Source organism: Microcaecilia unicolor, chromosome 12 (genome assembly GCF_901765095.1).
Source record: "Microcaecilia unicolor chromosome 12, aMicUni1.1, whole genome shotgun sequence".
Lineage (NCBI taxonomy): Eukaryota > Metazoa > Chordata > Amphibia > Gymnophiona > Siphonopidae > Microcaecilia > Microcaecilia unicolor.
The window spans coordinates 85,086,852-85,103,930 of record NC_044042.1 but is presented as its reverse complement, the minus strand read 5'-3'; the positions used below and the strand labels follow the sequence as shown (position 1 = coordinate 85,103,930).

General features: G+C 41.8%; 1 protein-coding gene across 1 annotated transcript in view; it reads right to left on the bottom strand.

Annotated features, from left to right (window-relative positions):
• Window positions 1–17,079, bottom strand: part of ZNF652 (zinc finger protein 652) — a 227,072-nt gene that overhangs the window by 162,760 nt on the left and 47,233 nt on the right. The window contains exon 2 of the mRNA XM_030220564.1: window positions 6,486–7,606. Within this exon, the coding sequence (XP_030076424.1) occupies window positions 6,486–7,343 (858 nt within the window). The 5' untranslated portion in view covers window positions 7,344–7,606. The remainder of the gene's footprint in view (window positions 1–6,485; window positions 7,607–17,079) is intronic.

The window sequence follows — 17,079 nt, the reverse complement described above, 5'->3', positions numbered from 1 at the left end:
AGATAAATGGCTGTCTATCGTTACTCCCAGTATCTTTAAGTTGTCAGATATGGGGAGTTTGACATCAGGGGTGTTGAGAGTAGTCGGGAGATAAGGGGAGTATTGGAAAGAGAGAACCATTTAGATGAGATGAAGCAGATTATAAAAAGGGGAATATATACCCATGGTCAAAAGCTAAACCTGCCTGGTTAAACCCTTTAGAATATCAGACAGGAAGCATTTAGGAGATGGGAAAAACTAGGTTTAACTAAGGCAGGCCAGATAGTGTACACAGATGGTAATCTACCAAGTTTTGCAGAACTCAAGGAGAAGTATATGTTATCTGCAATTAAAAAATGATCTGTTGGCAGAACAAGAGCATAAAAATGTAAAGGCAGAAGCCACAGGTTTTGAAGGACTCATATCAAAATTTAAAGGGGTGGGGGGACGGTGTGTTGTCCAATTTATAAACCATGTTGACAAAGCTCTCGGAAAGTAAAGTGATTTTTATGCAGGGAAGGGAACTGCATGACACTTCAGTTCACAGGAGAACAAGTATAACGTATAAAGATGGCGTGTCTCATTCATTCTAAATATGACATCACTATACTGGAAAATCACTGGTATCATGACCCTAAGAAAATTATGGAGAATTAAGATGTTAAAGAAAGCCAGCAGATCAATATCACAACAAAAAGATTTTATTGAAGATACCGTGTATGAACAAATCGCCCAACACAGGCCGTGTTTCGCCCCACCTAGGGCTGCGTCAGGGGCTACAATGAACAAATATATAATAATCATCATCTACTATAATAAAACTCACCCTCAATGTTCTGAGGACACTGACGTCAGTGAAGCCAAGCCCTGACTTCCTTCAAAAAGGTTCGAAGGTTCGTGGTGGTGAAGCCACCAAATCGCTCTGGGCCCCGCCCTCGAGGGCGGAGCAATGGCAGAACAACGAAGGGGTTGGCAGGAAGGGAGGCAGGGAGGCGGAGGGGAATCGCTCTGGGCCCCGCCCTCGCATCAAATGTCATGACGTTGGGGGCGGAGCAATGGCAGAACAACGAAGGGGTTGGCCAGGGAGGGATGGGGGTGTTGGCGACGAAAACCTTGCTAGCGCCCGTTTCATTTGCTCTGAAACGGGCCTCTTTTACTAGTAGATCATAATAAACAAAATATAACACACATACCAGCATAATATATCAAATATATAAATTGACAAAAAACAAATAATAAAATATAGAATATTACTAAGTGTACATAGAGAGTACACTAGAATAATTACATGAATAAGCATATCGCTACGCACTGTCTAATATAAATAATATATATATATATATATACATAAAAGAGCATATATAAGAAAATATATATATAAAAGAAATATATGTAATGCAACAATTGTAAGACAGTGCATATAAACATATATATAAAAGCATAATAAAATCTGACATCACATAACAGCAAAGCAAGGGCACTGGTATAGGTTACGAACTTCAATACAAATATGTATAAAAAATGTATGAATGAGATAATAAAAGGACACATACCTAATCTGAACACATCGCACTAGTCATGTCAATACACAATGTAGTGTCAATACACCCTATGATTCCTAAACTAATGTCATATTACTAGTGTGATCCGCTCTAATTTTATTTTTTGTTTTTTATTAATTCTTTTTGATTTATGATTATAGGGATTCCCGTTCGAGCTGTTTTTTTTTCTTGACTTTTATGCACCATATGTGAGTAACATTTTTATTGTTTACATTTATCTTCATTTTTTATCTTCATTTATTTTTATTTTCATTATTTAACTTTCATTTTGTCATAATTTTTCCTTTTTTCTTTTTCTTTATTTATTTTTAATTCATTTTTCTTTTTTACATACTACCCTATTCCTCATTTTTGGTAACATAGAGTATTATCTGATTGTGTCCATGTTCACTTTTTTATAGTTGCCCCTTTATGAAGGTTTCAAATTAGGTATGTGCCCTTTTATTATCTCATTCATACATTTTTTTATACATATTTGTATTGAAGTTCGTAACCTATACCAGTGCCCTTGCTTTGCTGTTATGTGAAGTCAGATTTTATTATGCCTTTATATATATGTTTATATGTACTGTCATACAATTGTTGCATTACATATATTTCTTTTATATATATATTTTCTTATATATGCTCTTTTATATATATATATATATATATATATATATATTATTTATATTAGACAGTGCGTAGCGATATGCTTATTCATGTAATTATTCTAGTATACTCTCTATGTACACTTAGTAATATTCTATATTTTATTATTTGTTTTTTGTCAATTTATATATTTGATATATTATGCTCGTATGTGTGCTATATTTTATTTATTATGATCTATGATTATTATTATATATTTGTTCATTGTAGCCCCTGAAATAAATATAAATAATTCAATTGGCCTGGCTAGCTTTATACCCTTTGTTAGAAGCTAATGCTATTGTAAAGATCTAAGTAGGAAATTTTCCTCTAGGCACATCCAGAGAGAGCTGGGTTCAATATGCCGGAGCACCAGACCGAGACAGGCAAGCCCTCACGGGTCTATTAGATGGTAGGGCATGCTGGCCGTCACAAGGTACACGATCTACAGAGTCAGCAGCTGATCAGTGATAATGGATTATTTTTATAATGTGTAAATGTGGTTCATTCAGTCTGTATTTTACATGTGCTGTTCCCTCCTTAATCTCAAATGGATATGTTCCTCTTTGTCCTGCCAAGACAAATTGGCAGTTAGAATCCTCCCTTCTCTCTCAATTCTCTCACAGGGAGAATAAATTCCTGGTCATGTGATGGTCGTTTTCATTCCTGCCCACCCCGGGTCCCTGTGCAGGGTTGTACCCTAGGAGCTCCAGAGCTTGACCCAGATGGTTAAGCAGGCCCTGTAGGGGTCCCCTTTTTGGACCTAATCTTAGCCCGAACCCTAACCCTCGTCCTTTTCCTTTTGGTGGGGGGGCCCAAGGGGATTGGGCACTTTTGAAAAGCCTGGGAGCTGCAGGGGGAGCACACCCAAACAGGGTGAATGGGCAAGAGAGGCTGGGGGATGAGGACCTGCACCCCTTGGACAAGACCCCACAGGACTGCAGCAAAGTCTCACACAGTGGAACTAAGAATTGCAACTGGGGGCTGCAAAGTCAAGCTCCGAGCTCAACCAGATACAGTCTTGAGACTGACTTGGGAACAGCTGTTAGGCTTGCTCACACTGTGCAGCTGCAGGGAGCTAGGCCAGGTACAGGAGTATCATCAGCATGACCTACCACCTGCTGAAGGTAGAGAAAACTACTGGATTGTTCCAGGGAGCACCTCTGTTTATGCTAGTGGTGTCACTGGCAGAATTCAGTTTTCTCTACCTCCAGTTGCTGGAGGAAGGGATAACACCCATTTGTGCAGAACTGTGGAGCTGACACTAAGAAAACAAGAAATTAAAATAAATAAAAATATTTGGCACAGTGGAATCATTCCAAGATCCAGTTTTTTTAAGTACGTGTATATTGCTGTAGTAAAACTGGAAATATTTTTCTGGCCTGCCCCAAACATGCCCCTTTGTAAACTGTGCATGCTGCGAATCTACATGTGTAAATAGCAGCTTTCTAAAATAGCTATTTACATGTGCAAATGCCACACGAGCCTTCTAAAATGACCTCCTAAAGAAGGCCCATCTTGCAACTGCACTAGAACTGCAACTCTTCTATACAGCACCACAGGAACATTTAGGACAGATATAAAGGAACTTTAACAGCAGGGGATGGGAAAAAGAAGCGCACAAGTCAAGTCAGATCCATGAAAGCACAGATGGAGGCATAATTTGTGTTTCTTTGTCAAACATGGGTACAATTTGTAGCCTTCAGCCCCCTACCCCTACCCCCTAATGGAGCTGATGTTTGCTGAGCAGCTTTGGGTAAAACGTGATGGCTATCCATATAGAGAGAAACTTATGTCATTGTTTATAAAACAATTATTTTAAATCCAGTGCTGCACTTTAACTCTGTGGGGCCAATGCAGAAAGGCTCACAGTAGAGCTAAAAGGGGGATAGGCAATCCACCTAGGTGGATGAACAACAAAATCCCAAGGTGAGAATACACAAAGAAGTGGGAAGTGGACCAATGACTCCAGAGACTGGGGCAACTGCGCTGAACAAAAGCAAACTTTATTACAGACTCGACACAGATCTGGGTTTCGGCCACAGGCCTGCCTCAGGAGTCTTTGATGGTATGTATTCGAATGTAGAGTCCTGCTTCCAACTTGCGGATACAAGCTACGCTCAGCGCTTTTTTTTAAATCTCAAAGCACAAAGGTCTTTGTTAAGACCCCCTTTAATACCAGGACTCTACAGTCGAATACATACCATCAAAGACTCCTGAGGCAGGCCTGTAGCCAAAACACAGATCTGTGTCGAGTCTGCAATAAAGTTTGCTTTTGTTCAATGCAGTTGCCCCAGTCTCTGGAATCATTGGTCCGCTTCCCACTTCTTTGTGTATTCTCACACTAGAGCTTCGCATGGGTGTCTGAGCACAAGGCTTCTACTGTAAGCTTAATACCACGGCATGCAAGAAGCAAACTGCAAATTTTATGTGTGGACAACCTGCGGCAAATGTGAGGGGAGGAGTACGCCGGACGCAAGCACGCAAGCTTTTGCGTTATGCGCAGCTTGTGTGAATGTCCCAACCGAAAACAAAAGTGTCAGCATCGGTGCTTGTTTCTCGGTGCCTAAATATGCACCTTGCTCAAATTATTTGCACTTGAAATTTTTGAGAAACGTGTATTTAGGCGTATAAGAACAGGAGCCAATCCAGCTTATAATTGAAAGACAAAAACACATATATTGCGACCTAAATCGGGAGATAGGCGTTTATCTCACAAAAACGAATAACGTGGTATAATCGAAAGCAGAACTTGGACGTTTTCAACTGCACTCCATCGCGGAAGCGTACAAAGTTGACGGGAGCGTGTCGGAGGCGTGGTGAAGGCGGGACTGGGGCGTGGTTATCACCCGAACAGAGATGGGCGCCTTTCGCCGATAATGGAAAAAAAGTATGCGTTTGTAGCTAGAATTTAGGGCACTTTTCCTGGACCCTGTTTTTTCACGAATAAGGCCCCAAAAAGTGCCCTAAATGACCAGATTACCACCAGAGGGAATCGGGGATGACCTCCCCTGACTCCCCCAGTGGTCACTAACCCCCTCCCACCACAAAAAATGATGTTTCACAACTTTTTATTTTCACCCTCAAATGTCATACCCACCTCCCTGGCAGCAGTATGCAGGTCCCTGGAGCAGTTGTTAGGGGGTGCAGTGGACTTCAGGCAGGTGGACCCAGGCCCATCCCCCCCCTACCTGTTACAATTGTGCTGCTTAATGCTTAGTCGTCCAACCCCCCCAAACCCACTGTACCCACATGTAGGTGCCCCCCTTCACCCCTTAGGGCTATAGTAATGGTGTAGACTTGTGGGCAGTGGGTTTTGAGGGGGATTTGGGGGGCTCAACACACAAGGGAAGGGTGCTATGCACCTGGGAGCTCTTTTACCTTTTTTTTTTTTTTTTTTGTAAAAGTGCCCCCTAGGGTGCCCGGTTGGTGTCCTGGCATGTGAGGGGGACCAGTGCACTACGACTCCTGGCCCCTCCCACGAACAAATGCCTTGCATTTATTCGTTTTTGATGTGGGCGCTTTCATTTTCCATTATCACTGAAAAACAAAAACGCCCAGCTCACAAATTGTCGAATAAAACATGGACGTCTATTTTTTTCGAAAATACGGTTCGGTCCGCCCCTTCACGGACCCGTTCTCTGAGATAAACGCCCATGGAGATAGACGTTTTCGTTCAATTATGCCCCTCAATGTGTGCTTTCACTTTTGTTCAGACATGCGCACACATTTGTTACTTACCATCTGCCTTCCTTCCAATTGCATAAAAAAGATAAAACCAGCACTTAAATGTGAAAGATTGACAAGAAATCCTCTCCACAAAACCTTCCACACAACCCCGGACCCTCGTAGAAAAATTCTTGCAATGTGCACACGTCAAACATGAGCAGTATACTCTCTGCATTGCACAGAATACCTTAATTAGCTTGTTAAAAGACATTTTAATACAACCTGCGCTGTTTTTCCATGCAAGTCAACACCCGCGCACAATTCCGTGCATCACTCAAGTGCATACAATCTATGTTCAGCCCATGGGTACCCCAAGGATAACTCCACGGTTGCTTTCTGAATTGGCTGCTCACTGTAGAAACCTCTAACAGGTATTATGAAAATTAGAAGTGTAAGGCAAGATAGGCTGACAGTTGCTTATACATGCACAAACTAAAAGACAACTGTGCAAAATTTCAAAACTGTTAAGCAAACCAGCAAAATTTACAATAGACAACTTTTAATTGTAGTGGGACTCATAATACTAGTATTTGAAGGACCTTGATCTGTATAACATTTGGAAAGCAGCAGAAAAGAGTCACTTACCTGAATACTTTTTTCACAATCTGTTTGTTGGTGCAGAGACAGCTCACTCTCCAATACAAATTTCTTGCCACATTTGTCACAGATTTGCATACGCCGATGTGTAACATTCATGTGTTTCTCCAAATACCATCGTGTATTGAATACGCGAGGGCACTTCTCACACATCAGAGTCTCTTTCTCCTCACATTTAAGTTTCGGCACGGGGGTTTTAGTTTCCTTCATGTTTTTTTTCTTCCTCTGAGGGGGCTCAACGTTATTTTTCTGGCTCCTGGTGCCCCTGGGAACAGGTGGCATAGCTGCAGCTGCCGTGGTTCTCCTTGTTCTTCTCTGGGTAATACCGACCTCTACTTTTTTGTCCTCTGTCTGCGTCTCATTCTCTTCACAATCGCTGTCTTCTGTTTCTTCGCTGGCATCGTTCCCCCCTTCACTGCTGCTCTTACAGACAGTGGTGTCCTTTGACTGGGAGGGGACACCTTTCTCCCCTTTGGAGACATTTAGCGTTTGGTTATTGAGATTTACTTCAACTATAATCTGTTCCCTTTTAAAAGTAACATCCTCCTCTTCCTCCGATTCCCCACAATTTTCTCGACCTCCCTTCAAAGTTGGTACATCTGATCCTGGTTTACTCTCCCTAAAAAAAGGCTGTACTTCTGGGCACACATGTGCTTTGCTCAGCTTAGTATCACTCAGTACAGTATAATGGCTTCCAGGTTCCCTTTTGTACATTTTAGAAGACAGGTCTAGCTCCTGGTTGGCACCATGGTAAAAAGCAGATGGACAGTTGTCATCCTGTGCCATCACTGCACCAAGCACCGCACTTCCACCTAGATTTTGGCTAGAATTTGTAGCCTGGCTCATGGGTGTGGTGGTCCCTCTGAAGTTGCTTGGCAGCTCCAAATCCAGAGGTACAGACTTGCAGCTTTACAACAAGAGGTAAGGATTGGAGCACCAAAAAGGAGACCTGTTCCGCCCACATACTCCTTTATAAAGGGCTAAAGTCCTCCTGCCAAGAACCATATATAATTATTGTGTGGTTCTGGTAACAAGTCTACTTGAAAGCACTTGCTTTAGGTTAGTGCTTCTTCTGGAGACAGATATGTTAAACCCTCCGAATATATTTTCTGTGGATAAAAAAAATGAACACAGTTTAAATAAAATTCTGCACGTTACTGGAGCTGTATAAAGTTTTGGTTGGAGCTTTTTCAAGTCAAAAATCAAATAACTGGCAATAATGGATACGATTTGATTTATTAACTTTATATACCACCTTTCACAACTTGGCATTAGAGCAGTTTACAATAAATCACAAACTAAAATTCACTTTGTAACAAAGTAATTCATTATAAAATAGAAGTAACATAACTGACTACGGCAGCGGTTCCCAAACTGGGAACTCCCAGGGGTCCCGTGGCAAATCATGACCTCTCTCCCGCTACCACCCAAACTGCTACTGCTCTCCCCCATCCAGCGTCTGCCTCCTCTCTGTTCCCACTCCCCCCCCCATCCCTACCATTGCTGTTTCTCGAGATGAACAGCAGCAGCGGCAAAACAAGCTGCAGCCACGCAGCGCCAGACTCTTCATACATGCGGCTGATGATCCTGCCCGCTTGAACATTGTTTCCTGTTCCGGGGCACAGCCGGCTGCTGCATGTATGGAGAGACTGGTCCTGCGTGGCTGCAGCTTGTTTTGCTGATGACGCTGCTGCTCAAGAAAAGCAGCTGCAGCAGGGATGGGTTGTGGTGGGAGTGGGGACAGAGAGGTGGCAGACACTGGATCGGGAGGAGCGCGAGGGATGGCAGAGGCTGGATGAAAGTGGGCAGGGGCTAGATGGAAGGAGGAGAGAGGGAAGGGGCTGGATGAAAGTGACAAGCGAGGGAGGGAGGGATGGAAGGGAGAGAGAAGGAGGGCAGAGGCTGGATGAAAGTGGGGAGAGAGGAAGGAAAGATGCTGGATGGAAGGGGGGAGAGAAGGAGGGCAGAGGCTGGATGAAAGTGGGGCGAGAAGGAGGGCATGCATGGTAATGCAGGTGTTGGTGGCTGAAGCATGCTACCGATTTGCTTACGCAAGCAGCATGGACCTCGGGCAGTGGACCTCTTCAGCTAGTGGGACTTGAGCATCCCGCCAGCAAACATAGGATACAATGGCTGTTGGAGGCGGGGCGGGGCCAGGTTGGGTGGGGGGGGATGAGAGGAAATGTGTAGCTTTGGGGCGCAGTGACCCGAGAAAGTTTGGGAACCACTGCACTAAAGGATCCTTTTAAGGTGCTGTAAAAATGGGCCTTAGTGTGCCTTTACATGGATCCTTCCCACACACTAAGGCCATTTTTACCACAGCTGTAAACCCCTCAATTTTCTATTTTTTTGCATTCACGGCCATGAGCTGATGATGTTGCCATTAGTTTAAAAATTACCACGTGAACACTTACCGCTACCTATTTTGTAGGCCAGTGGTTCCCAACCCTGTCCTAGGGGATAACCAAGTCAACACATTTTCTGCATATCCACACCAAATATGCATGAATAGCCACATTGGGTCAGATCAATGGCCCATCTAGCCCAGTATCTTGCTTCCAACAGTGGCCAAGCCAGGTCACAAGTACCAGGCAGAAATACAATTAGTAGCAACATTCCATGCTACCAGTTCCAGGACAAGCAGTGGCTTCTCCCATGACCATCTCAATAACAGACTATGGCCTTTTCCGCACGGATTTCTTTCAGTTCCTCTGAATCATCACTAACAAATAGTAATCCCCCAACACATGTCACAGTATAAACCAAATCAGACTAAATAAAAGAATTTGTTAGGGGTCAATATTCAGTGTGGTTTAAGTGGGCAGGAGAGATCCTGCCCACTTAAACCACGCTTAGCAGGCTGGCCACTGATACTCAGAAGCAATCGGCTCTTGATCACCATGGTACTTATGCACACAAGGGTCAAATTAAATGCCAGTGTCCACACAGCTAAGCAGCCGGACAGTGCTGCAGAAAAAGGCAGGCCTATCTTTGGCACTTAGCTATGTTCTTTTGGCCGCTGTCGGTGACAGGGTGCTGGGCTCGATGGACCCTTGGTCTGTCCCAGCATGGCGATGATTATGTACTTATGGGTGCCAGCACTGAATACTGGCACCCGCATAACTAATGTGACAGGTCCTCTGCCCCTCTCCCCTCAGATCCCCCAATTCCAATTCCGCTCTGCCCTATATCCCTGTTCCATACGCCACCCCTCCCGCACCCTGTTGCTGATCCCCAACCCAACGCTCCCACTATTCCTGGACTCCTCACCGAACTTCGAGGGAGATCACTATTAGTCTAGTGGGCTGGGGTGGGAGCAGTCCCTTCCGCTCCTGCCCAATTCAACTTCTTATATAAAAGGCTGATGCTCTAGCAATAGTACTGCAGCAAGGAACCACTCCTGCCCCACTCCACTAGAATACAATTACCTCTATGTACATCCCAGACGTGGTGGTCTGTGTATGTAGGGGGAGGGGGGTTGAGCTTGGAACAGGAGGGGAGGTGGGGAATCAGAATCAGGGAGGTGGTGTTTGGAAGAAGGAGCAGGCACAAGACTTTTCACATTAGTGAAAGAGGAGCAAACAGCAGCAGGGTTGACGGAAAGCAACAGACCAATAGTGCTCACACAACAGCTATATTTCATTAATGAAGACCTGACTCAACAGACCCACTTATTCAAATGCTGGCCAATATTCAGCTGGGACCCTGGCGTCTTATTCAAGGTCCAGCTAAATAATGGCTGGGACTCGAATAACTGCCAGTGGCCCACGCTTACCCAGATAAGCCCCAATATTTACTGCTGGTGCCCAAACATATCCAGGTCTTAGCTGGTGACAGCGTTAAAAAAACAAAAACAAAAAAAAAAAACACAACCTCAGTGCTATCAGCTGAATATTGACCAGTTAGTGTTTCCTGCTATGCCCTTATCCTCCCTTGGGGAGAGGGAGGTTGGATGGTCATGGGTCTCAGAAGATTACAAAGCTCCAAACAAGCAGGTGAAGCTGGCAGAGACATACACATAGGTAAGAAGCACATACACACAGGTAATTTGAAAGGGTGGAGGGAAGGTAAGATCAGATTTCTGGTAAATCAATCGGAGAAACCTGTTCCCTGCAATAGTAACTGACGTGTTCATTTTGGTGTGAAGGAAGAGTCTGGTGGAGTAGTAATCTGCTCTTAAAATATAATAAAATAGCACAGGTTTCAAATTTTGCTTTGACGAAAATTTTTGAGAGCTATATAAAAGCCTCAGTGCTTTAAGCATGTCCTCCTTACAAAGAAATAATAGTCAAATCAACCAATCAAATTCAAATATTCACAACAGGCAAGGGCAATAAAAAATGGCTTTTTCTAAATTACATTTAGCATGATGCATAAAATTACCTTTTGCAACCTAATGATTTCCACACTATTTTACAATCTTTAGTTCTTGTCGAGATACATAAGAATAGCCATACTGGGACAGATCAATGGTCCATCTAGCCCAATAGCCCGTTTCCAACAATAGCCAATCCAGGTCACAAGTACCTGGCAGAAACCCAAATAGTAGCAACATTCCATGGTACCGATCCCAGGGCACTCAGTGGCTTCCCCATGTCTGTCTCAATAGCAGAATATGACTATTCCTCTAGGAATTTGTCCAAACCTATTTTAAACCCAGATACGCTGAACACTGTTACCACATCCTCCAGAAATAAGTTCCAGAGCTTAGCTATTTGCCGAGTGAAAAAAATTTCCTTCCATTTGTTTTAAAAGTATTTCCATGTAACTTCATTGAGTGCCGCCTAGTGATTGCACTTTTGGAACGAGTCAAAAATCGATTCACTTTTACTCATCCTAAAGGATTTTGTACACCTCAATCATATCTCCTGTCAGCCATCTCTTTTCCAAACTAAAGAGCCCTAACCTTTTTAGCCTTTCCACATGCGAAAGAAGTTCCATACCCTTTAATATTTTGGTTGCTCTTTGAACCTTTTCTAATTCTGCTATATCTCTTTTGAGATACGGTGACCAGAACTGAATGCAATACTCAAGGTGAGGTCACAACATGAAGCGATACAGAGCCATTATAGTATTCTTCATTCATCATCCCTTTCCTAATAATTCTTAGCATCCTATCAGCCGCCACCACACGGGGCAGAAGATTTCAGAATATTATTTACAACACCATCTAGATCTTTTTCTTGGGTGCCGACTCCAAAGATGGGCCCCAGCATCAGTAAACCCCTTCATCTATGCACCATATTCATCCCTTTCCACTCCAACCTTGAAGAAATCTCTGATAAAATAATCATTGGCATGAAATTCCTAGCCTCCTGGGCCAATGCTTTCAAGATGAAAATGAACAAAGAAAAAACTCAATCCTCTCATCACAACACTCCACTCCACTCCCATCCACCCCTGGCGTTACAATCCCAATATCCGACAACCTAAAAATCCTAGGCGTAATGTTAGACAACCACCTGACTCTAGAAACTCACGCAAAAGCTATGATAAAGAAGATGTTCAACATGATGTGGGTACTGAAAAGAGTAAAGCCATTCCTCCCCCAAAAAACTTTCCACAATTTGGTACAGTCCACAGTACTCACCCACGCTGACTACTGCAACAGCATCGTCATTGGCTGTAAAGCCCAAATCTTGAAAAGACTTCAAACCGCCCAAAATACGGCAGTCAGACTCATTTTTGGAAAAGCATGATTTGAAAGTGCAACACCACTCCGTGAAAGACTCCACTGGCTCCCCATCAAAGTATGAATAAACTTCAAAGTCCACACAATGATCCACAAGATCCTCCATGGAGAATCTCCAAGTTACAGGTCCAATCTGATCGACCTTCCAGCCAGGAACGGGTCCAAATCTTCTCGAACATATCTTAATCTACACCTTCCCAACTGCAAAGATCTGAAATACAATACCTACTGCGCATCCAACTTCTCCGTCATAGGCAGCCAACTCGGAACTCCATACCAAGATACATTCAATCTACCAACGAACACCTACCCTTCCGAAAGCTGCTGAAAACTTACCTCTTCAAACAAGCCTATCCAAACGACCCAACTTAATTTTAAGCACCTAATATACACCATTAACACTACCCATACTTCAACCCCTCCCCCACACCCCTTCCTCTTTTCTACTCTATACAACTATGTAATCTTTGCTATACCTCTGTACCCATACATTGTAAGCCGCACTGAACCTGCTACTGAGTGGGAAAGAGCGGGGTATAAATGCTACAAATAAATAAATAAACTATGATTTGGATTATTCTTCTCAATGTGCATCTCTTTGATTTGTCTACGTTAAATTTCATCTGCCATTTGGATGCACAGTCTTTCAATTTCCGAAGGTCTTCTGCAATTTTTCACAGTCCGCATGTGTTTTCAATAACCTTGAATAGTTTTATGTTATCTGCAATTTTAATCACCTCACTTGTTCCAATTTCTAGATCATTTATAACTATGCTAAACAGCACCAGTCCCAGTACAGATCCCTGTGGCACTCCACTATTCACCCTCCTCCGTTGAAAGAAATGGTCAATTAACCCTACCTCTGTCTTCTGTCCAATAACCAACTCCTAATCCACAACAGAACATTGCCTCCCATCCCATGACTCTAATTTTCCCAGGAGTCTCTCATGAGGAACTCTGTCAAAAGCGTTCTGAAAATCTAGATACACTACTACATCAACCAGCTCACCTTTATCCACGTTTATTCATGCCTTCAAAAAAATGAAGCAAATCGGTGAGGCAAGACTTCCCTTGGATGAATCCATGCTGATTCTGTCCCATTAAACCACGTTTATCTATGTGTTCCATAATTTTTTTCTTTATAATAGTTTCCACTGTTTTGCCCACTAGTAAAGTCAGATTATTGCAATTCACTACACTTGAGTGGTTGTTACACGTGTGCTGCAAATGGACTAGACTGTTGACAAACTGTAGCAGATATGAAGGCCCATTTTACATAGAACATAGATTGAAATTGAGATATCCAGGTTGGAATGCGCTCAATTCCAACAGTATTTTAGAAAATGCTCTGCTGACAAAGATGCTTTGTTAAAACATTTGCAGGAGTACATGTAAATTTTCTGGCATGTACCGTCGTAGCAGCCATTTTAGAAATATAAATGTGAATACAATGACTGTTGTGAACTTGGCAACTTCCTGGTAGCGCTATACAAATGCTAATAATAATAATAATAAGTGGCAGCATGTACTTATACAGCAGCGCTATTTTACAAACCTGCACGTATAAGTGCCATCAATTTATTTATTTGTGACATTTATATCCCACATTATCCCAAACAAGTTTGAGTTCAATGTGGCTTACAATAAACAGTATAGGATACATAACAAAAAATAATGCATAAGAAAGTAATTTGTTTTAAGAATCCAATTTTGCAATACGGTATCATAAACATACTGGGATAACTATGGAAGTTAAACATTGAGAAAATCTATTATGAATGAGAAATTATACATGAAGCAAAGAGAAAGTTAATGGTAAATAGAGTAATAACCAATTCAGATAATAATTAGTTGTTTCAGACATGGTTGTTCATTGTGAGGGTTTGTTTGAATAGGAATGATTTAAGGATTTTGCTAAATCTAGTATATTCCTGTATATCTCTTATTTTGGGTAGCAAGGAGTTCCAGAATGGACAGTTTTGTAGATCACTTTTTTGCAATTTCGGAGGTGTAGTCTGAGATAGTTTCTTGCCTCATATTTAGCGTTTCTTTCAGGTAAGTTTATTAATGGTACCATATAGTCTGGAGATGTGACATTTAGGAATTGAAAGATAAAGGTACATAATTTGAAGGTGATTCTCGCTTTGATAAGAAGCCAATGTAATTTGATTAATAAAGGGGAGGCACTTTCAAAACGAGAGATTTTGTATATGAACCTGACTGCAGTGTTTTGAGCTTGGAGTTTTTTCCAACAGGTACTCCTTACGGCCGGCATATATGGCATTACAATAATCGAATTGGAATAATGTTAATTATTGTACCAGTAGTCTGAATGTTTCTGATGAGAAATAGGGTCTGATCCTTTTTAGTTTTCAAAGAGACCTGAAAGAGGCGGGGATAGTGCTGGGCAGACTTATATGGTCTGTGCCCTGAAGAGGACAGGTACAAATCAAGGTAGGGTATACACAAAAAGTAGCACATATGAGTTTATCTTGTTGGGCAGACTGGATGGACCGTGCTGGTCTTTTTCTGCCATCATCTACTATGTTACTATGTTTTGATACTCTCCTCATACGTCTTGTAACGCAAATCCCATACCATTCTCGTAGCTTTTCTTTGCACCGCTTCAATTCTTTTTAACATCCTTCGCAAGATATGGCCTCCAAAACTGAACACAATACTCCAGGTGGGGCCTCACCAACGTCTTATACAGGGGTATTAAAACCTCTTTTCTTCTGCTGGTCACACCTCTCTCTATACAGCCTAGCAATCTTCTAGCTACGGCCACCGCTTTGTCACACTGTTTCGTCGCCTTCAGGTCCTCAGATTCTATCACCCCAAGATCCCTCTCCCCATCCGTACCTATCAAAAGTTAAATGTTTATCTATAATTATACCTAGAATTTTCATATTATTGTCAATAGCAAATGAAGTGTTGTCAATTGTGAAACTGTTATAGTCGTTTTGGTCAAATAAGTTGGCAATGACTATGAATTTAGTTTTTTCTTTATTTAGCTTTAGTTTAGATTCTAAGGCCCAGGTTTCCATCAAACTTAATCCAAGTTTTGTCTTTTGTAAGATGTCTTGAATGTACTTTTTTAAGGTTATGTATATGGTAACATCGTCAGCATATATGAATGTTTTGAATCCTACCGTTTCTAGTCTGTTACCTAGTTGTGACATCATTACATTAAACAGAATGGGTGATAATGGAAAGCCCTAAGGGACGCCACAGTCCGGTGACCAAGGACTTCGTAAGATCTTGATTTCAGAAATCCTTGAAACCATTTCTGGACTGTGCCACATATGCCAAAGTTGTCTAGTATGTTTAGTAGGATATTATGATCTACTACACCGAATGCGCTAGACATATTGAACTACATTATTAAGATCTTAGACCCGATGCTAATTTATTTTCTGAGATTTGATACTAGGGTAGTAAGGACAGTCTCGGTGCTATCGCATGGTCTGAAACCTGATTGTGATTTTTGTAGTAGGGAGAAATGTGAAAGGTAGCCCATCGTTTGTGCTGCTATTATTCCTTCCATCGCCTTTATCATCAAAAGAATGGAGTTTGTTATATCAGTTATGGTGATTGAATTGCTTTTTGGTATTGGTGTTAGGATAATACAACCTTTATGATCAGGGAAAGTGCCGTGGAATAGTAGGAAGGAGATATGCTGCTGAAGCAGATTAATGAATATATTAGAAGCTTCCTTCATAAGGTAATTAGGACAAGGATCTAGTATGCATTGTGAGGTTGAATATTTTAGGAGGTAATGTTTTACTGTGTCATGAGTTGGTAGTTGGAAGGAAGACCAGATTCTGTTGGTGGCTATTCCTGTATGTGTGTCTGACTGTTTTTCGTAAATATCTTGATGGCTGATTTTTAATTTGAGGGCTCCTTCTCTGATTTAAGTAGTAATTAAATTAAGTCGTAATTGAATTAAGTAGTGAGTTCACCATTTTAATTTCGTTTAATTTTGGAGGCTGAAATATACAAAACAGGAGATTAAGGAGAATGACTCCTTTAATCTCTCATGTAAAAACCCAGGCTGAAACGAACATTTTTATGACATGTGAGAGTCATTTGTTTTTCTTTGATCCCATCCTCTTGCTACATAGGGATACTCTAATGCACACCACCTTTTTGAATTAAAAAGCAGGCTTCCCAGGCCAGGAATCAAACCCGGGCTGTGACAGCAAAAGCAAGAGTAAACATTTTAAAGTTTGTGCGTGGTTCTGAGGTACAGTAAAACCCAACAGAGACGCTTCTCCCCCTAGATGTGTACTCCATTTTTGTACCCCCCCCCCCCCCCCCCCACCACCACATCCCTTGAAATCTCGTTGTGGATTGGGTCTCCACATGTAAACAGTGTCTTCATATGTAAATGCTTTTAAAATAAAGGCCATGATCGTATTACCCCTTATCTGGAATCACTGCACTGGCTGCCAGCCCTTTGACATATTATATTTAAGATTCTTGTGCAGCTGTTCCAGGCAATGTATGAGGACTAATCATATATTCAGGCCCTTGCAATTCCTCGTACATTAGTGAGATCTCTATGATTGACAAATACATAAGTACATAAGTACTTATGTACTGACTTGTTATCCATTTCTATGGTGCAATTGGCTCATCCGTCTGTCACATGTGATCATTCTGTCAATTGCTGGCCCACGTTTGCAGAGGAGTTGCTGATTCATAGATAAGATAAAGCTTGATTGTTTAATTTAGTGTTTTCTGTTTAGGTTTTATGCTAATTTTTCTGGATTTAAACGTCTTGTATTATGTATGTCACTGAATTTGTGTGTTGATTATCATACACTTTGAACAAATGTGGTTTTGGATTAGCAGACTATAAATCTGCAGAAATAATTAAAATAAATG